This window comes from Lynx rufus, unplaced genomic scaffold (genome assembly GCF_022079265.1).
Source record: "Lynx rufus isolate CCGP_SWC_20201006 ecotype Redwood Valley unplaced genomic scaffold, mLynRuf1.p SCAF_5, whole genome shotgun sequence".
Classification (NCBI taxonomy): Eukaryota; Metazoa; Chordata; class Mammalia; order Carnivora; family Felidae; genus Lynx; species Lynx rufus.
Window position 1 is genome coordinate 150827153 of NW_025814867.1, and position 21910 is coordinate 150849062.

At 38.0% G+C, this 21910-nt stretch overlaps 1 protein-coding gene across 5 annotated transcripts in view; it reads left to right on the forward strand.

Annotated features, from left to right (window-relative positions):
- Positions 1–21910, forward strand: part of TTC3 (tetratricopeptide repeat domain 3) — a 129519-nt gene that overhangs the window by 39489 nt on the left and 68120 nt on the right. For all 5 annotated transcript variants that reach the window (XM_047099128.1, XM_047099129.1, XM_047099126.1 and 2 more), the window contains 8 exons: positions 3965–4127; positions 5056–5101; positions 6158–6278; positions 7391–7454; positions 9593–9653; positions 12868–12952; positions 18430–18564; positions 19219–19299. In XM_047099128.1, coding sequence (XP_046955084.1) covers positions 3965–4127; positions 5056–5101; positions 6158–6278; positions 7391–7454; positions 9593–9653; positions 12868–12952; positions 18430–18564; positions 19219–19299 — 756 coding nt within the window. The remainder of the gene's footprint in view (positions 1–3964; positions 4128–5055; positions 5102–6157; positions 6279–7390; positions 7455–9592; positions 9654–12867; positions 12953–18429; positions 18565–19218; positions 19300–21910) is intronic.

Genomic DNA, 21910 nt, shown 5'->3' on the forward strand with positions numbered 1-21910 from the left:
CACCGTTTTTTGCATTTTACACTTAGGTGTGTGATTCATTTTTAGTTAATTTTTGTGGAGAGTGTAAGGTCTAGATTCATTTTTTTTTTTTTTTTTTTTGCATGTGGATGTCCCACCATCATTTGTTGAAAAGGCTCTCTTCATTGTATTGCCTTTGTTGCTTCGTCAAAGATCAGTTGACTATAATTATGTGGGTTCATTCATTTTATTTAAATAGGGTTATTTTGTGATGATTGCAAAAATATTTATATAGGTGCTAAACACAAATCCTAGTAAGTATTAAAAAAATTTGGTAAGTATAGCAAGGTCATTTTTTCTTTTATTTTACCAGAAAGGAGTGCTCATTGAAGGGTAGCCTAAACAGCAAAAGCAAAGGTAGACTGTACAAGGTGCATTCTGTACTTCTACTTTAGATTAACTATGAGCCTGAGTCTGTTGAGTCATGCCTCGAGGGTATAAACCTGTATAGAAGGTATTCTTTAGATTCTGTGAAGGTGAGCCATTGTTCCCCCTTCTTTCCAGATAGAGAAGGCTGGTACAATGTCAACTGTCCTACACATGCTTTCAAGCTTAAGAGAGGGTATATCATTGTATCACAAAGAGCGGGAATGTTTACAGTCAACAGACATTTGTCAGTAATCCCCGTGCGTTGTCTTTTGATATTGTCATATAGCATACAAACCAGTAGCCTCACAGATGCCCACAAGAACCTTTTAATATTGAGGGGGGGTGTATTTTGTGAGTGACCAAACCTAACTCCGATTGGGCCTAAGTAATTGGTTCATGTAATTGAAAAGTCTAGGGATCAGCTTCAGGCATGGCCTGATCCAGGTCTGCATCCATTTTCTTCCTGTTCTCAGTTTTGCTTTCGTGTGTTTCTTTCATTTTCAGTCTTTTTTTCCTCTGTTTTCATTCTGTGTTTCTTTTTGGGTAGTAGTGTCTGTAGTGTCTAATCTGCCCCAGTTTTCATCCCATGTATTTTTCATCTTAAATGCTTTAACTTTGGAGTTTCATTTTGAGTATTTCTTACATATTTCACATCTTAATATGTTCAGTCTTTCTTTTAGCTCCTTAAGCATATAGAATATGTTTATAATAACTGTTCTAATGTTCTTAACTACTAACACTATCATCTGTGTCATTTCTGAGTTATTTTCAGTTGACTTTTTTTTCTCTTCCTTGTAGATCACATTTTCCTTATTTGCATACCTAGTGATTTTTTATTGGACATAAGACATTGTGAATTTTACCTTGTTTGTTACTGATATTTTTGTGTATCTGTAAATATTTTTGAGCTTTGTTTTAGGATACAGTAAAGTTACTTGGAAACAGTGTAATTCTTCCGAGTCTTGATTTAAGCTTTGTTAGGTGGGACCATAGTGGTATTTAGTCAAGGGCTATCTTTTTCTTCACAGCTGGGGCAGAATTCTTCTGAGTACTCTACCTGTTATTCTATGAATTATGATGTTTTCCACTTTGGTTGGTGGAAACAGGAATTATTCCTGGCCCTGTGACAGTGCTGACTGTTGGCTTTCAAGTGGTTCTTTCCTTGATTTGGGTTTTGGGAGGTTGCCTTGCATGCACATACTGACTAGTACTCAGTTGAAGTCTCAATGCAGGTGGACTGTGTGAGGATCTCTGGAGTTCTCTGTGGAGCAGTCTCCTCTCTGGTCTTCTGCCCTGTGAATTTGCACTGCCTTGGCTTTCCTGGACTGCTGGTTCTGTCTCTTGAACTGAGACTGCGGGCCCTGTCTGGGTTCCTTTGCCCTGTGCCATGGCATAGAAATTCCATTCAGCAATGTGGAGCAGTCATAGGGTTTATTTTGTGTGTTTCTTATGTCTCGAGGATCACTCTCTTTTGTTGCTTGGTATTCAACGTCTACAAACCTTTATTCCATATATTTTGTCCTTGTTTGTTTTAGGCAAGAGCATAAATCCAAATCTCTGTTACTGCAGCTTGAGCAGAAGTGGTAATTAGAGCGTAGGCTCTCCTGGCTTCATTTTGAAAATGACTTTTACCATGTAGTGGGAGCCCCAAACTGATATCCTTAATAGCTGTTAATTCTAGTGCAAAGAGAACCTCTTTTAATATCTGTATAGAACACCTGAGGGATGCCTCAGACTTCTCGATTGAGCTGTGTGCCCACCAGCAGATTGATCCTACAACCTGGAAAACGGTGCATTTCGATTGGCCAGGCTCCTGGATCACAGCTGCACTCCTCCCTGTTTATTGTTGAGATGGAGCGCTAGTCCCAGCCCTGCCATTACAATACGGAGTAGGGACGTGGTGGCATCCGAAAAGAGGGGCTGCTCGGCAGATGGGCAACAGGGAGTTTCTATATATGTGCTACACAGTGAGGTAGTGTCAAAGAAGAGCAAAGCTTTGTACTGCAGTTGGGTTCAGGAAGCTCTGAGATACCTTTAATTTAAGCTTCCTTCACATAACTTCAGCAGTGATACCTGAATAAGCTCCTTTCTCAAATGATAGACATTATAGTAGGTTTTATAGAGTTTGGGAAGAGGACCCAGCAGCAGATGAGGACAGTTGCCGGGGGTGGGGGGGGGTGCGGATAAGAGAAAGAAAAGGCGCTTTCTACAAATTTAGCAGGTGTGGTTTATAATCTCATAATTTCTAATGGTATGAATTTTTATGCAGTTACCTAAATTTCAAAGTTGGAATATTCCTAGGGGATAGGATTTTGGTTTTGTAGCATATCTGAGAGATCTATCTTCATATGCCTTTTGAGGAAAAGCAGAGTTTAAGCAAATGGAATCAGAATTGGGATCTTTAATCTGAGCCTAAATAGTCTGGCTATAAAAATGCTTCAGAACTCACAGATTGGGTTGGTGCACCAGAGTAGGATTATATATTATGCACTGAACTGCATAAACAAAGGTCCTCATGGTTGTTTACAGCCTGTTTTAGTGAAAAGTTCATCTTTCTTAAAAGGGTCATTTATCTCTGATTTAGTAGTTTCTTATAGAATGAGAATGTTCTTTGTAAAATGTGGAGTAAGGAGGAAAGAGCTGTGGGCCCAGAGTCAATAGGTCCGGATTCTTTGGTTTGCCTCTACACAAATGTGCCATTAGGGCAGTTTCTAGCCTCTTTCACAGGTACGTCAGTTCCCAAGTGGAGATACTGTACCTACAACAGGAGCTCAGTTTGTGAGTAGGTAGAAGAGGGGGTGGTTGAGTTAGCCCCAAGTTTGGTAATACTAGCTTTCTAGATTAAAATGTTCATCCTTGATATAGAAGATTTCCCAGAGTGCATAAATGGGGCCAGCCAGGACTGTGGTTCTATAGCAAACAAAACAAAACAGGAAGCCTCGATCATTGGAATTGAGTAGATCTATGGTTTTTGGACCTTTTCTTCAAGCCAAGAACTACACCTAGAGATAAAAAATGAAAAGCTGATTGAGAGAGGTGGATGGAAGGTCTAGCCTAGGTGTACCCCTTATCTGTAGCCATGCTCTCAGAAGGGTTGCAAAACTTCTGTATAAGCTGATTTTCCTTCCAGCTCTAAAATCTGTGTGATTTCCAAAGTGTAGAGAGTGTAATGACTTAGAGAATATTACTGCCTTAAAATATTTTCAAAAAAATTAAGTTACTCCTATATAATGAATGTTTTTTTGTACTTTATTTGGCACAAAATAATATATTGCATTCTTTACTAGTAAAATATAATAAAGGTTGAATTATTTTCTTTGTGGGCATAAAAATCTCTTGAGCAAAAATACTGATCTCTAGTTAAAATTATTATGAATACTATTCATTACTTTTCATTTTAGCTCATTTAAGTAATTTTATTTCCTGAGAGGTATTAACATTTAAAAAAAATTTTTATTGATAGGGTCCTAATCTAACATTTTAAGTAATTAGTTTTTAAGCAAAATATTTTTCCTTATCTATTTTCTTTAACTTAAGCATATTTTTGAGAAAAAATTAAATTTATCTTTTGGAACAGGGTCATTATCGTTATTGTGCTGCTCTTTCTATGCTGGGGGAATATGACTGGGCCCTGCAAGCAAACATAAAAGCTCAAAAACTCTGTAAAAATGACCCTGAGGGAATCAAGGATCTAATTCAGCAGCATGTAAAGTTACAAAAACAAATAGAAGACCTGCAAGGTATTTCACCTAAGATTCTTTGGTTACAGTCGAATTCCCTTTAAAACTTTTGAAGGTGGGTTTCTTGGATTAATGGAGGACCATAAATCAATTCTCAGGTGATTTGTACTTACTTTGTTTTGCTTTCTTGGTCAAGTCAAGTTTTCCATTTCTATCTGTGTAGAAGTACATTAGTGTTATATTCCATTAGGTAATTACAAATGATTTGTATCTTTTAGTTGAAACAGACAACAACAAATTATAATTTGTTCTGTAGATTTTGAATAAAGTGAAGCCTTTTGAAATAAAATTGTTTAAAAATTTTTCTTCCATAGTTATAGTTACTTCCTAAAGAAAGAACCCTTCAGTAGAGTTGTTTGATATTCACACCAAGTGTGTGGCTCATTCTATAGCATGCTGACCACATATGCATATATACATCTGTATATGGATATGTACACATACCAGAAATCGGCTGTGTGGGCTAGGAATTCAAGATTTTCATTCTCTCGTTTTCTCTCCTAAGTGATTTTGCTTTTTCCAGTGCCCGAAATTTCCTTACTCTATACTTTCACCATATAGGTCTTTGCTGTTTTTTCTTCTTTGGGTATTTACTGTCTTAGGAAGCTGAGCTGAGATGTTATCATCCAACTTAACGTGATTGTAAGATTGTGAGCTCCTTGAAGACAGATACCATCCCTGGTTCAGATTTATATACTGCTGCAGCTAGTCAATGATCACATGTAATGGGATGTCAAATCAGGCTGTATAACAATTTGGTGAAGCCATCCTAAAACTAAAAACATCTGGAAATACAAAATTATTCAGGTTTATTTTTCCAGTTCTGTAAATTTGATGCTCTGTCAGCTTAAAGGAAATTTTAAATCTCTTTAAAGTATGTGTTGCTAATCCTCTGATTACTATGCGTGTGTGTGATTGATTTTTATAGGTCGAACACCAGCTAGGAATACAATTAAAGCTTTTTATGAAAGCAGGTGAGTTAACATCTCTCAGGTCTGTAGCTGTTACTTGGGATGGCTTTGCCTTGTAAGTTTAAGAATCACTATGTATGATGCTTTGTAGCTAATGGCAACCACGGTAAAGTTGGGGAGGGGAAGGACCCGGGTTTGTGCCTTAAGATCAGGTGACCCATGAATTGTCACATTTGTTTTGTGGACTGTTTTACTGAACCATTTTCATATGTATTTATGGGAGATCTGTAGCCTAAGCCTAGGGGAAAAGAGCTGTGTAATATTACTTTCATTTCACTCTACTCGTATGGGAACAGTTTTTGTAGTGACGATCCTGGCAGCAGAGAGTAGGGACAGTCTGTACCTTTAAGTCTTAGCTGCTATCCTGGAAACATCTGTCTCCAGCCTCCCAGTGTCTTTTCAAAGGCTAAGACACTTTCTGTTAGAAATAAGCAACAGGCAGATTTTAATATGCTCACAAACAAATAGCAGCCTGGGTCCTACGTTTGTTACTGGGCAATTAAAAGAGATTATGCCTTTTCCTCCATGCTTTAGATATCTAAGATATCGAAGCTGTTAAATTTAAAACAGGGAGACTTACTTGAATATTAGAAACCAGAATATATTATTAAACTGTTCTTAATCTGTTTTGAGTTTTCACTACCAAATTGAAAATAACATTTATGTATAAAGCCCAATCTCAGAGGTAGATTCTTTCTAAAACAGTATTACCGTGCTTTCAAGGGAAAAAAGGTGATAGTTGCTAAAACTTGTTTCTTTGAAGGATAACTTTTTTAAAATTCATGCTAATCAGGGGCACCTGGGTGGCTCAGTTGGTTAAGCATCCGACTATGGCTCAGGTCATGATCTTGTGGTTTGTGAGTTTGAGCCCCACATTGGGCTCACTTCACTGTTGTCAACCTGTCAGCACAGAGCCGGTTTCCCATCCTCTGTCTCCTTCTCTGCCCCTCCCCCTCTTGTGCTCTCCCCAAAATAAATAAATATTTTTAAAAATTATTTTAAAAAATGCATACTAATCAGTATAAAAAAATTTAGTATTTCTTTTATTCCCCATTTCAGGGCCTACATACCTAGTTTATCAGCACCTGCATTTAGTACTTCACTTAACTTCGTGGAAACTGAAAAAGATTCCAGAAAAACTAACCACGAAATGGCAAACGGTGGTAATCAGAATCTAAAGGTAGGTTTAGTTAAAAACTAAAATTAAAATTATTTCAAGTTTAGAAAGTCTCATGTTTTTACAATATTTTGGTGATAATGGAAGCTAAATATTTTGGTGATACAAATCCCTTTTTGCCTATTGATACCAAGAGAATGATTTTCTTTTTTTTTTTTTTTCATTTTCTTTTTTAGTAAATATTCCAACTACCTCCTTCAACTACATGAAGATGATAGTCACAGTTTCTTTTGAAATCACATTTGTGTGTTTTCAAAAATCTTTTTTTCTAAATTTCATTTTTCCTCTTGGATAAGTTCTTTTTGTATGCTTTTCCTGCTTTACATGTCTCTCAATCAAACAGCCACTTAGGGATGAGTGACAATGGGGTCTGGTGGCCATGTCACCCCACTGCTTACAGTGCTTTGGATTTTTCTTTTCCTCCCTTTTCCCTTTTGTATCTACTTGGCCTTTGGCACCACACCAGCCTGCCCACCGGCTTGTGTTGCATTGGGCCTGGGAGGCCTGCCATCCCCATCTCTGCCCGAAATATTTCTGCAGCCTCTGTGGTGCTTCCCAGCAGTGGTCCCCAGGCTTTATTCCCTGCTGTGTGCACCAGCACCCAGGCCTGATGGTTTGTGAGGGCACCTCTAGGCCTTCCAGTCTGCCTCTGTGATCAGCGTCTATATCTCCATTTTCTTCTGAACAGTAGTATATTAAAAATTCAGCAGGTATCACCAAGTACACATTCATATTTCTTTCTAGGATTTGAGAGGAAAAAAGGAAAATAGTGTTTTGGAGTAGGTGGCTAGGAGGCATTGAAGGGAGCTTGGCCAACTCCCTGTATAGTCCTTTTATTGTTAATAATGAATATCTCAGAGGCTGTACTCAGGGAAAGAAGCATAAGGAAAGATATGATAGTATTTATTAAGTACACTTATTGAACAGACTTGTTAGGCATCATGCCAGGTGTTGGAAATAGAATGGTCATCTTGTTTGTTTATTCATTTAGGCCTAATAACCAGCTGGTTATTTTAGGCACTTGGGTAAATTCTGTTCTATTTTATTATTTAGCTATTGAATTCTTTATGGCTGTATTTTTGTTTTAATCTCACTAATTTTATTTTCATGGCTAGGTGGTAGATGAAGCTTTGAAGGTAGATGATTGTGACTGTCATCCTGAATTTCTACCACCGTCAAGTAAGTTTTTTCCTTATTTGTTGCTGAATTAATGTAGAGTTCCTAAACTTCCATGGCCCAACATTTGTACAAGCCTCACTTGTATTTGCTTTTGTTCTTTTCTACTTTATAATATTTCTATGTTAAGAAAACATTGAATATTTACTTGAAGTCAATGCTCAGTATTTTCATATATTTAATAAATTTAATTTTGGAAATTCATATAAGAAGCACAGAAAGGAAGGATAAAACTCTTCTTCATCTGCTACCTAATTCCTATTAGGCCAGTAGTATCTTTCAACTTTAATTAACCACCACCAACCCCTGACCCAGGAGGCTTTTTAAACTTTTTTTTTCCTATTTGCCCTCCTACCACGGATACTGTTTATCATTTTATGTCCTGTATGTACATCTGTGCTTTATATATATAAAAAGTTAGATTTTTCTCATCTCCTAATAACTAATTTTCACCCTGTTAGGAGTGATGCTGAGAATGGATGCTTTAGGCTTATTTTATTTTATTATTTTAACTTGCATGTGCTTAATGTATATGTTTATGCATCTAGTAAATACACATACACCCAACAGGACTCCATTTACTCGACATCATTGGGAAATGATGGGTCCAGAGAAGCAAACATTGATGCTTCACTTATTTCTCAGTCTCCCTTTATATGACCAGATTTTGTTGAAAATTATTGTAGAGTAGATCATATGCTTCCCTGCCTTTTAAAACAGAGCTTAGGAAAATACAGATATTCTTGATGGCACAAGGTTGCTTGTTAGATACAGATTTTGTCTCAGACTTTCATGTGCTCCTTCCAGGATTATTGTGGTGAGATTAGTGACGTAGTTGTGATCCTGCCGCCCTCTTCTCCTTTTTCTTGTTGGTTCATTTGTTTTCTGCTTCTGGCAGCCATTTCTGTCTTTTTTCCCTGCAGTTCTGTCTTTTCTTAGACTCTGGTGCCATATACCCAGCTATTTACCACTAGCCATTCCCATTTGGTTAGCTCATTGGAGGATGATAAAGAGGGCGACTCAGGTGATTGTCTTACCTGATGTGACTCTAATAGTGCATGAAAAATCTTTGAGGACAAAACTTTTCTTTTGGAAGACACCTTTTAATTTATTGATGTTTCTTAGGCTGTTATTATCAGCACATTTTTAAGTAAATAATTTAAATACCACCTTCAGCATCTGTATTCAGTCAAAGAAATTGAGGTCCTAGTTAAGCCTACATAGATTTGCCCTAAGTTGGACAGCAGGAATCAAACTAGAACTCTTCTGCCTTTCTGGAAGCCTCTTTTGTTTTCTGAGGCCACTCAAACCACTTCGGCTCTCATCCCCTCCTTAATTCATAGGTTCTGACTTGCCTCTGCTTTCTCTCCCCAAAGCTCCCATCACATACACCCTGTCCGTATTGCCGTGCTCTCTTCCACACAACTTTGTGCATTTGCCTCCCTGCTCCGAAGTACATAGTGGTTCCTACTCTCCAGCCTGTGGGTCAAAGTCTGGACTCACACAGCTCGAGTATCGGAAGCCAAGGACCTGTGATCGCTCACTCCAGCCAGCCTTCGCAGCCCCTTTCCAACCTTCTCTTCTTATCCAGCTCCCCAGATCACACAGGTTTACTTAGTGTCTCTTAAAGTGAATGTCATTCTTGAGTTTGGCCCATCCTATCCAAATTCTGCTTGCTTCTTAAAGCTAAATATGAATGCTGCATTCCCACTAACACTTTTCCCGGACACTCAACCTGAAGTGATTTCCACTTCTATGAGTTATAAGACCAGTTAACATGGAATTAGTATGTCAATAGCAACATGCCATATCTTCTTTTCTAAAAGTGATTGTCATGTAATCCTGGTGACTGTCTTTTCTTCCCATCTGATTGTAAACTACCTGAGAAGAGGAACTGTGGCCTTTATCTCTCTGTATCTACTGTAGGCCTAAATAATATCATTGTAATTTATGTTCACAATAATTTTATAGCATATACAGACAAACATCATAGCTGTTTCCTTACCTGTTTGTAGTTTCACTCACATAAAACATTGCTTGCTTTGCTTTCTTATTCCAATGTACATAGTTTTAGTTGATTTGCTTTCAGGCTTGTTGATTGTTGTGTACAGATTTCGGGAACAAATACTTTGTATTCACAGGTCAGCCTCCAAAATATAAAGGAAAACAAAAATCTCGAAACAATGAATTGGAGAAGTTCAGGTATGTTGTTTATCTAGGTTTTTTTCCCCCTTAAATATCCTCCTCTTAAGAAAAAAGAAAAAGGGGAGGGGGGTATGTCTCTTCCAAGTAGTAGCTATGATGAGTACTAAAATGCCTTTCAAATATCAAAGGCATGTCTTTAGGAGAGTGTCATATTTGGCTAAAATATTATTAATCCTGAATGTTAGTAATGTCTGAAAGGCATATAATATGAGATATAGCAGTGTTAATTCTTAGAAATCTCAAAATACATGCTCATGAGAAGAAAAAAGAAGTATGAAGTGAAAATTACCTCTTCTCCCTGCTCACCTTATTTCACCTTTCCCACAATTGCTTCTCTCGTGGCTTCCTTTAGGTACTCATTGTTAACAAGTTCTTGGCCACCTGGAAGCTTACTCTGCATACACAGGCATGGGTGTGTGTATATTCAGGGGCCCTTTTGAGCAGCTGTCATTAGAGGAAAGTGTTCACTAATAAAGTGACTACATATAAAGTGAGTTCTACCAAACATCCCCTTCCCCAAATTAACAATAGGAACTCTTGCCACCTATCTTTACAATTAACCCACCATTGCCTGCAAAGATACAGATTCATTGCAGAGTGAGTGAACTTGTAAATCTTGCAATGGATACAGAAGTTCATGAAGTCAGTGAAAGTGATGCTGGAGACCCTGCAAAAGCATTTCTGCCAAAGGTACACCAGCTGTTGGCTTTCTCTTCATTTAAGGCTGATTCCTTGACAGATGTTTCAAGAAGGATTTGAATATCAAAGCAAGAGAATCTTTTCTATTGGCTCAATCTCTGTTGAGCTAATAGAGAAATTAGTAAAGCCCCATTAAAAAAAGGTGATCATTTTTAATGCTGCTACAAAATTTAATTTAAAGCAAGGGCATAGATACTATGTTATTCTCTTATTCTGTAAGAAAATCCTGAGTCCTCCCCTCCCCCCTTCCCCAACCCTCAAAAGAAACCAAAAACATACAGGGACATTCTTTGAATGCATGGTTATAATTTAAACTGTTCTGCTAAAGATAAAATGTTTTTTTTATAGTTTGTTTTTGTTTTCAAATTGAAGTCTTCTTATTTGATTATGTCCATTTCATGGGGTTATCTAATGATTAAGTAGGATAGCCACATGAAACATTTAGAGCCCTGGAACATGGTAAATGCTCAGTTTACCTTAACTGTCAATATTGTTATTACCATCATTTTCATTGTTGTTAAGACCATTCTGGCCTATAGCTTGCTTTTTTATCTCTTTAAAATATCTTGCATACCTTCACACATCAGATCATGGAGATCTACATCCTTCATTTTTATGGCTGCAGGATATTTCACAGTATAGATGTCTATTTTTTTTTTTTTCAACGTTTATTTATTTATTTTTGGGACAGAGAGAGACAGAGCACGAACGGGGGAGGGGCAGAGAGAGAGGGAGACACAGAATCGGAAACAGGCTCCAGGCTCCGAGCCATCAGCCCAGAGCCTGACGCGGGGCTCGAACTCACGGACCGCGAGATCGTGACCTGGCTGAAGTCGGACGCTTAACCGACTGCGCCACCCAGGCGCCCCTAGATGTCTATTTGAAGAAGAAATTTCTAGAGTGGAATTGCTCTGTCATAGGGAATGTGTAATTTTAACTTAGATAGATACTGCCAAATTGTCCTAGAAAATGAGTACCGTTCAGCATTCCTACTGAGCGGTGGGAGCGTGTGTGTGTGTGTGTGTGTGTGTGTGTGTGTGTGTGTATATATGTATATGTGTATATATATGTAGTCTTTGTCCTCCGTTCTTGGCTTAGAGCACCTAGGATCCTTGGAACTTTTGGAGTGAAAAGAGTATCTTTCGTTAGTCCTAACGGGCTCCTCTCTACCTTACCTGAGTTTAAACTGAGATGACTTAAGGCTGGGCCCCTACCTGCAGGATTGGGGTTGGTCACCAGAAAGAGCAAGAATGTGATTGGAGGGTTGGAACTCTCTGCTCTACCCCCTGATCTCCAAGAAGGGGATGAGAGCGGGAAATTGAGTTCAGTCACCAATGACTAGTAATATAATCATTCATACTTATGTAATAATAACCTTAATAGAAGCCTTTAAAACCACTGGGGCTCAGGGAGCTTCTTCTGGGTTGCTGAATACATGGAGATGCTGAGAAGGTGGCATGGGGTGGCGTACCTTCCTGTGCATCTCTTCCGTTGGCCATTGTGAGTTACAGCCTTTGTGATAAGCTAGTAATGATAAGTAAAGCACTTTTCTGAGTTCTGTGAGTCATTCTAGGGAATTGTTGAACCTGAGGGAGGGTCACAGAAACCTCTTGAGTTTGTAATCTGCCAGGCAGTAGAGGGTAGCCTGAGCGCCTCCTTGTGGCTGACAGTATGGGGAAGGGCATTGTGTCTGAAGTGGGATCAGTTTTGTGGGACTGAGCCTTTGACCTGTGGGGCCTGTGTTAACTCCAGAGTTTGTGTCAAAATGGAATTGAATTACTGAACACTCCGTGTTGGAGAATTGGTAGGGAAAAATGACAACTATTTAGTGTCAGAAAACACTACCCAGAGTACCTGAATCTTCTTTACCCTCAGCAGCATTTGAAATCAGACTTTCTGAAACAGTTGTCATATTATTAGATTTTCCTATGAGATGAAGCATCTTTGCAATGTTTAATGGGCACATTTCTTGTTTCAAGCTATGTTGTTATTTGATGACTGTAGATTTGTAATAACTTTTGATGATCATAAATCTCCCCAATTTCTTTTTTTTTTTTTTAAGTTCTTCTGTGTCATCTTTATAATCAATTCTTCTGGTCCCCCTCCACCTCCAGTTTTATAGGGATTTTATTGAGATGTCATTGTACTTAGAGATTAATTTGGGGAGAATTGCACTCTTGGTAATAATATTTCTATGTAGGAATCTGTGACTTTCCATTTATTCAGTGTTTGAAATGACCTTCACATGGAGATGAGAAGGATAGGATAGGGAATATCATCAATAATGCTGTAATCATGTTGTATGGTGACAAGTGGTAAGCACACTTACTGTGGTGAGCATTGTGTAATGTATAGAATTGTTAAATCACCATGTTGTATGCCTGAAACTAATATAACATTGTATATCACTTTTACTTCAGTTTTTAAAAAATGACTTTTAGTAAATACTCTTTTCTTTCTATAAGCAGGAGTGTTTTATTTTAAAATAACTCAAAACACTTTTCTCTTTTAGTTCTACTTCACAGGGGAGTTTACCAGTAGATTTGAAAAACATCTTGGAAAAACAGTTTTCTAAATCTTCCAGAGCTGCACACCAGGTAAAGGAAAAGGCTTATTTCTAATTTAAAAAAGCAAAGTCTTTGAACAAAATATTTTTCGTATAAATTAAGTCTAACGTGCATCTCTAAGATTTATTTTTTATAATTTAAGTTACGGACATATAATTTTCTATATGACTGCTAAGAAACAAAACTATCACTAATTTAGATATTAACTTGCTAAAGCAGATTTTTTTAATGTTTATTTATTTTGGGAGAGACAGCAAGGGGGAGGGACAGAATCAAGCAGGCACCGCGCTGTCAGCACAGAGTCCGACACGGTTCGACCTCATGAACTATGAGACTATGACCTGAGCCAAAATCAAGAGTCCGATACTTAACTGACTGAGCCACTCAGGCACCCAAACTTGATAATTACTTTAACCAGAAATTGTCAACTAATGGTTGACACTGAAAAATTGTTTGGTTCCCAAAGATTTAAAGATTTGGGATTCTTTGCTTTCCAAAGTTTTAACTTTTAAGATAATATTTTAAGATTTAAATTATTTTGAAAGGTTTAAGTGCTTGCAGTTTTATTATGCCTACCTGAAAGCTGTCAAAGAGCGAACTTTTTATTCATTGAATGATTTAACCATAATCAGATAACTTTATGTATAAAATTCTTTCTATGGTATTTAGTAAGTAATTTTAAAATATACGTTAAGATGGGGCCCCTGGGTGGCTCATTCGGTTAAGTGTCCGATTTTGGCTCAGGTCATGATCTCACGGTACATGAGTTCAAGCCCTGCATTGAGCTCTGTGCTGACAGCTTGGAGCCTGGAGACTGTTCCAGATTCTGTGTTTCCCTCTCTGTCTCTCTGCCCTTCCCCCACTCGCACTCTGTCTCTCTCAAAAATAAACACTTTTAAGAAATTTAAAAAATAATAAAAAAATAAACATTAAGGGGGAAAAATGAATAGGCAGAGCACAGAGGATTTTTAGGGCAGTGAGAATTTTCTGTATGATATCATAATGATAGTTCTATGTCCTTATACATTTGTCCAAACCCATAGAATGTACAACACGAGGAGTGTATTCTGTGGTAAACTATAGACTTTGGATGATTAAGATGTGTGAGTGTAGTTCATGTTTGGTGAAAAATATACTATTCTGAGTTAAAGAAGATATGGTATACATACAGTGGAGTATTCTTAAAAAAAAGCATAAAATCTTGCCATTCTTAAAACATGGATGGACCTAGACCAGATTTCATTAAGTGAAAAAGAGAAAGTTAAATACCGTGTGATTTCACTTCTGTGTGGAATCTAAAAACAAAACAAGTGAACAAACACACACACACAACATACAAAAACAGAAACAGTCCCATAAATCCGGAGAAGAAACTGGTGGTTGCCAGAGGGGAGAGGGTGGGAGGATGGGTAAACTATGTGAAGGGGATTAAGAAGTTCAAACTCCCAGTTATGAAATAAATAACCATGTGATGAAAAGTATAGCGTAGAGAATATAATCAATAATATTGTAATAACTGGATTGTGACAGATGGTAACTACACTTATTGTGGTGAGCACTGCATAATGTTAAGCATTGTGGAATCACTGTGTTGTATCCCTGAATTTAGTATAACATATGCTTATTATACTTCAATAAAAAAATAGATATGTAAAATACACCATTCTGATGAGTGATAGTGGGGTGTACATTTGAGGAGGCAAGGGGTATAATGGAAATTTCTGTACCTCCTCAGTTTTGTTGTAAACCGAAAACTAAGAGAAAAAGTCTTCTAAAAAAATGCAAGGAATATAGCTAAAAGATAACTTTGAAGGAAATTTATCAAGCTAAACGTATGTATGAAAAGAACAGGGGCGCCTGGGTGGCTCAGTCGGTTAGGCGTCCGACTTCGGCTCAGGTCATGATATCGCGGTCCGTGAGTTCGAGCCCCGCGTCAGGCTCTGGGCTGATGGCTCAGAGCCTGGAGCCTGTTTCCGATTCTGTGTCTCCTTCTCTCTCTGCCCCTTCCCCGTTCATGCTCTGTCTCTCTCTGTCCCAAAAATAAATAAACGTTGAAAAAAAATAAATAAATAAAATAAAATACTTTTGTGGAGGGGCGCCTGGGTGGCTCGGTCGATTGAGTGGCTGACTTCGGCTCAGGTCATGATCTCGCGGTCCGTGAGTTCGAGCCCCGCGTCAGGCTCTGGGCTGACGGCTCGGAGCCTGGAGCCTGTTTCCGATTCTGTGTCTCCCTCTCTCTCTGCCCCTTCCCCGTTCATGCTCTGTCTCTCTCTGTCTCAAAAATAAATAAAATGTTAAAAAAAAATTTAAAAAAAAAAAGAAAAGAACAAAAACTTTTAAATTAATGAAGCAGTTATTCCAGGAGCTAGGAAAAAAGAAAGACAGCAAATAAACCCAAAGAAAGGAGAAGGAAGGAAATAATAAAGACTGAAGTAGAAAATGATGAAATGGAAACAGACATGTAGTGGAAGGATTCACAGAGATAACCATAGATTCTTTGTCAGTATAAGTAAAATTTATACACTGGTATTGAAACTGATTGAGGAAGAAGAAAAGAAGACATTATAAGACAATTTCAAGAATGAACAAGGATACATTACTACAGATCCTTGAATATTATAAATACATCAAAATACTATTATAAATGACATCATACCAAGAAATTTGAAAGCATATATAGATGAAATGGATAAATTCCTAGAAAAATCCCAACTTACAAAAATTGATTCAAGAAGAGATAAAAACCTTGATGCAATCCAGAATTCATGAAACCTTGGCCAGTGACTATTCCAGTCACTGAACACTTATAGATTATGTAGTACTAAATGAAAGATGATCTTTTTTGGGTAAATGTGATTCATATGCATCTGCTCTGGTCATCCAGTTCTTTATGTAGACATAGTTTTATTTCTTCTAAAATAGAATATTGGATTTAAATTTCACTCTTAAAAATGTGTATTAACATGGCATATAATACTTGTCCCAATATGGGGGTCATTTAAAAATTCAATTAACGGGGGCGCCTGGGTGGCGCAGTCGGTTAAGCGTCCGACTTCAGCCAGGTCACGATCTCGCGGTCCGTGAGTTCGAGCCCCGCGTCAGGCTCTGGGCTGATGGCTCAGAGCCTGGAGCCTGTTTCTGATTCTGTGTCTCCCTCTCTCTCTGACCCTCCCCCGTTCATGCTCTGTCTCTCTCTGTCCCAAAAATAAATAAACGTTGAAAAAAAAAATTAAAAAAAAAAATTCAATTAACTATTTTAGGTATATATGACAAATATCTTACAAAAGACTGAAGGAATGAAGCATGTTTCAAGCAGTTTATGAAAACATTTCTAACCAGTTGCATAAAAGCATCTTTAGAATTTCTGGCAGTTAGGGGTGCCTGGGTGGCTCAGTCGGTTGGGTGTCCAGCTTTTGGCTCAAGTCATGATCTCATCATCCATGAGTTCAAGCCCCACGTCGGGCTCTGTGCTAACAGCTCACAGCCTGGAGCCTGCTTTGGATTCTGTGTCTCCTTTTCTCTCTGTCCCTCCTACACTCATGATCTGTCTGTCTCTCTCTCTCTTTCAAAAGTAAATAAAACATTAAAAAAATTAGAATTTCTGACAGAGATGTTAAAATTATGGTTTTTTACATTGATTTACTGACTCTAGAAACTATGAAAGACCAGGGCGCCTGGGTGGCTCAGTCGGTTAAGCATCTGACTTCGACTCAGATCATGATCTCAAGATTCGTGAGTTCGAGCCCCGCATCAGGCTCTGTGCTGAAAGCTTGGAGCCTGCGTTGGATTCTGTGTCTCCCTCTCTTTCTACCCTGCCCCCTCACACTCTGTCTCTCTTTCTTTCTCAAAAATAAATAGTGAAAATACTTTAAAAAAAAAAAACTATGAAAGACTTAAATAGAAGAGACAGCCTGTGAAAGATCAAAGGTGATTTAAATAAATATGGTAGTTATTTTTGAGCCTTCCATTGTTCATTCAACACACTTTTGGTTAGGCCCCTCCCTGTCTGTCCTGAAGAACGAGAGACATTGGGTATATGGCGTTGCAACCCAGCCTGCTCTCATGGAGCTTTTAGTACTCCATGGTGGTTTATTGTATTTACTGAGAGAAACAATTTTTAACAGAAGCATGAGTTAAAAGGGACTCTTTTCTAGAATGTGAAAGAGATTAAAATGGAATCAGTACTTTCAGGGCTAATAACTAGTATTTGTGGGGATAGCACATCATCGTCTATAACTTTTAAAACTCGTATCTTGGGGCACCTGGGTGGCTCAGTCGGTTGAGCATCCGACTTTGGTTCAGGTCATGATCTTGTGATTCGTGGGTTCAAGCTGTGCTGACAGCTCAGAGCCTGGAGCCTGCTTCGGATTCTGTGTCTCCCTCTCTCTCTGCCCATCCCCCTCTTGTACTTTCTCTCTCTCTCAAAAATAAGTAAACATTAAAAAAATAATAAAATAAAATTCATATCAACATAAATGTAGCTGTCCTCGAGCTTTTATTAAATACTGTAGCAAATACGAAGTTTATGTGAGAGCTTCTCTGTTCCGTGTGTATTCTGGGGGAAAGTTCTCCTTGGACGAAAGCCAGTAGGCAGCTTTTGTTAATTGTGACCAAACTGCTCTTCCCTTTGTGCTTTGTGCAGTGGGCCTCCTTTTGGATCTTTACTGTTAGGAACAGTGAGGAATATTGCACACGTATTTGCATCTTCTGCTTTCCTCAGTGGTGTGCACGTGTATGTCAAGGAGTGAGGAAGTCTAGGCTTAACCTTGTAGTCTTCTCTCTCTAGTTTTTATGGAACTTTTGTGACAGCTATTGCCATGTAACTAAAACTTGAATTCAGCTTCTATGATGTATGTTCACATATATATCCAAAGGTACCATTTTTTCTCACTTTATTTTAAGGTACATTTATATTTATAGTACTTTTGTTTTTTTAATTCTTATGCTCTTCCCTTTGCATTTAACCAAATCTCTCCTGATAATTTTATTGTGTTCTCTTCAAGCACATGTTAGGCAGAAGCAGAGCCAAAGATTGAAATAGCCATTTCTTGCTAAGAATTAAGGTTTAATTCTAGAGCACGAGGGCAGTTGTTAAAGTCTGATAGTGACCAGAAAATTGATTTCTTGTTCTTATTTGTCTAATTCTAGTTCCAGCCAAACAGTTACTTAAATTGGTGGCTGGTATTCTCCATTTGTGCTATTAAAACTTCTGAATGCTGTCTGTGTGGTCTGGAGAAGTGAGCAAGGCTTAGAACCATACAGTGTAAAATGAACCACCCTTTCCTGTCAGCAGCAGTAGGAGTATTGAAAATAAGATGGTGAAGTAGTACCTTTAAGTTTTTGCTTTAAAGGTGCCATGTAGAGAAAGTATAATGCATAAAGCATAACTTTGGGGGTTTATGATCAGTTGTAAAATATAAATGCCCTATGATGAACTTTGGCATCTTAAGTTTCAGACGGAACACATATAGCTCTGGATTACTGAAGTAGAATTTCTTCTTTTGCAGGATTTTGCTAATATAATGAAAATGCTGAGAAGCTTAATCCAGGATGGTTACACGGCTTTGCTCGAGCAGCGCTGTCGCAGTGCCGCGCAGGCCTTCACGGAGTTGCTCAATGGTCTAGATCCTCAAAAAATAAAGGTAAAATTTCTGTCTTATAACTGGCTCATCAATGCAGGAGCATTTCAAGTGAATGTAGATGAGAACGAAGGCTTTAAGGTCACTGTATTACTGTACCTTAGACCCACCTGAGATTGCCTGAATCTGCTCCAGGTTGTGAGAAGCCGGTCATGCTCTGATTCAGCCATTATGGTTGCACACATTATACGACCCGGGTTTAGACTCTCTCCTTGCTCTCTACTTGGTGCTCATTAGAACGCTTGGCTTCTCCTCCTGCAAAAGTACTAAATCCAGGTTTTGGACTCACGTTAGTCACATCTTTTCATCCAGAAAGAATTAGCTAGGTGAATAGTTTATGCAAGATTATAAGAGAGAAAATGTCTTAATCTGTCACTAGTACCCATTTATATGCAAAACAGTATGGCTTCAGTTATTCTAATCTGTTACAAACCATGCCTTCAAGGAACTCTGAGATAATGGTTCTGCGTTTTAAATACTTGATTTCAGTATAACTGTACATCTTTGCAAAGTATATTTTCTATTTCTGTTTGGTCTTATCCCAATCATAGCAATTAGTGAGATTTTATTACATTTTTTTTCTATTGTGGCTACCAGGTTTGTGCAGATTAGGCAAAATTATGTTCAAATTTTTAACTGGAGCATTTTTCTTGACAGCAATTGAACCTGGCCATGATTAACTATGTCTTAGTAGTCTACGGACTTGCTATTTCTCTCCTTGGGATAGGACAGCCAGAGGTAAGATTTGTAACAGAGATGATAAACAGTTAAAATATGCCATTTTAGAAGATATGTGAAAAATAGTTTTGCCACTTCGGTTTATTTCTTTATGTGTACTTGCTTGATATTTTTTTCTGAAATACCTGTTTGTGGTTTTTGGTTTTTTTTTAAAGAAAAATTAGTTTGTAATCCCATTAGAAAAAAGCTATGCCAGACGACCAGTAGAAATTTACTTTTTACTTGTATAAAAAGTAAAGCACTTACTGTATCATTATAGATTTAAGAAACATGTTGAGTGAAAAAGACAAGTTAGAGAACATGAAAAACATTGTGATAACCACTTATGTACAGTTTGGAAAACTTGTGCAACAATAGTAGATATTGTTTATGACTATTTCTGCCTTTTGTAAAGGTAAAAAAAAACACTGGCTAGCCCTACATCAAGTTTGAGATAATGGTTGCATTTAGTGATGGAAGGAAGGAATGGCCTTGGGGAGATTAAGAAAGGAGAGTTCAACTTTGTGTTAAGTTCTCTTAGTTCTGGCTGCTAAGTATTTGGGTATTTTATTATCTTCTGGAGCACAGGCTTCCCTTAAGCACATAGAATCAGTGTATAGGTGTGAGCACACATGGTTTTCATTACTCATGGTCCTTCAGTGCTCTCCTGCAGTTTCCTTAACTGCAGTGCACGCAGCATTATACAGTTGACTCTTGAACAACATGGTTTTGAACTGCATGGGTCCACTTACACGTGGATTTTTTTGAAAAATATAGTACTGTGAATATATTTTCTCTTATGATTTTCTTTTCTGTAGCTTACTTTATTATAAGGATGCAGTATATAATACATATAACATACAAAATACGTGTTGATCAGTGGTTTATGTTATAGGCAAGGCTTCCAGTCAACAGTAGACTTAGTAATTAGGTTTTTGGGGAATCAAAAGTTACACTTGGATTTTTAATTGCATGGGACACTTATGACCCCTGCATTTTTCAAGAGTCAACTGTACTTTGCTTTCCATGGTTTTTAGTTTTCAATAAAAGCCAAAATTTCAAAATTGCTGTAGAATTACCTCAGGTATAATATATCCTTTCTATCAACTTGGGCTCCAAGCTTCCTTGGCTGAGTGAAGCCCTGCCTGCTACCTAATAAGGATCAAGTCATCTTTTATGTTCCACTCTCACAGTGGTCCAGCGTCTGAGGTTCATTTTCCTTGTTACCTGCTTGTTTCCTTATTATTTTTGTTTTGTTTTTAATGTTTATTTTTGAGAGAGAGAGATTGATTGAGGGTGGGGGAGGGGCAGAGAGACTTTCAAGCAGGCTCTACACTGTCAGCTCAGAGCCTGACGTGGAGCTCGAACTCACAGACAGATCATGACGTGAGCTGAAATCAAGAGTCGGACACCCAGGCACCCTGCCTTCTTTCCTTGTTCTTGATGTGACAGATGAATATCTTCTATTAGGGCCTGTCTAATTCTCTTTTCTTTTTTTTTTTTTTTTTTAATTTTTTTTTTCCAACGTTTTTATTTATTTTTGGGACAGAGAGAGACAGAGCATGAATGGGGGAGGGGCAGAGAGAGAGGGAGACACAGAATCGGAAACAGGCTCCAGGCTCTGAGCCATCAGCCCAGAGCCCGACGCGGGGCTCGAACTCACGGACCGCGAGATCGTGACCCGGCTGAAGTCGGACGCTTAACCGACTGCGCCACCCAGGCGCCCCTCTAATTCTCTTTTCTAATAGATTGTTGGAGATAGGACTTTATGATCTCAATTCTTCTATTCTTGGCAGAGTGATAATATCTTAACCACGTTTTGCTTTATCAAAATTGAAGAAATAGTTCACTACATTTGTGATTTACTTTGAATTAATGAGACTGATTGAAAAAAACAAACCAGACACAATAGAACTTGGACATTTAAAAGAATATCATCACTCAGGGTAACCCCAGAAGTAAGCAGTGTATTTACTCCAGGAGAGCTCTTGCTTAAAACATTTTTGGAATGCCTCCTTTGGAACTGGCCTCAAAGCTTTAATGAACTCCCATTTTGTAGTGACATTTCCTTTTTCACCCACAATGGGGTTACCAGGACTGCCTTGAGCTAAGCGTCTTTTGGATTTTTTCGAAAACAAAATTCAAAGCGTAGAAGTTTTCCATTGTTGGGAATTTTCAGAAGAATGTACTCTAAGTTCTATAAAGCTTTTGCTATTTTTAAGACTGAGTATTTATCGTTCTTATGCCACAAAACATTGTGGTAACATCATTGGAGTGCCAGCGGAGCAGCACTTACAAGGAGATAGGTCATGGTGTGTTTGCATCCAGTCAGTCTTTATACCATGAACTCATACCTTTTAGTTTTAGCCAGCACATACTGGGCCCTCTGTGTGTGTGTTAGTAAATGCTCATTTGGTTGGTTGTCTGATGTGTCCCGCACCCATGTTTCATTCTGAAGCTGGATCACTTTCGTTGTGTCTCTGAGTATCCTATGATCAAAATTTGTATGTTTGCTAAGAAAATAAAATGCCAAAGGTGTGATTTTGCCATAGAAACTTTTGGATATACAGTTTGTAATACTACACAAAAAGAATCAACCTTCAGATAAAATCTGTTCTAGCCTTTCTTTTGT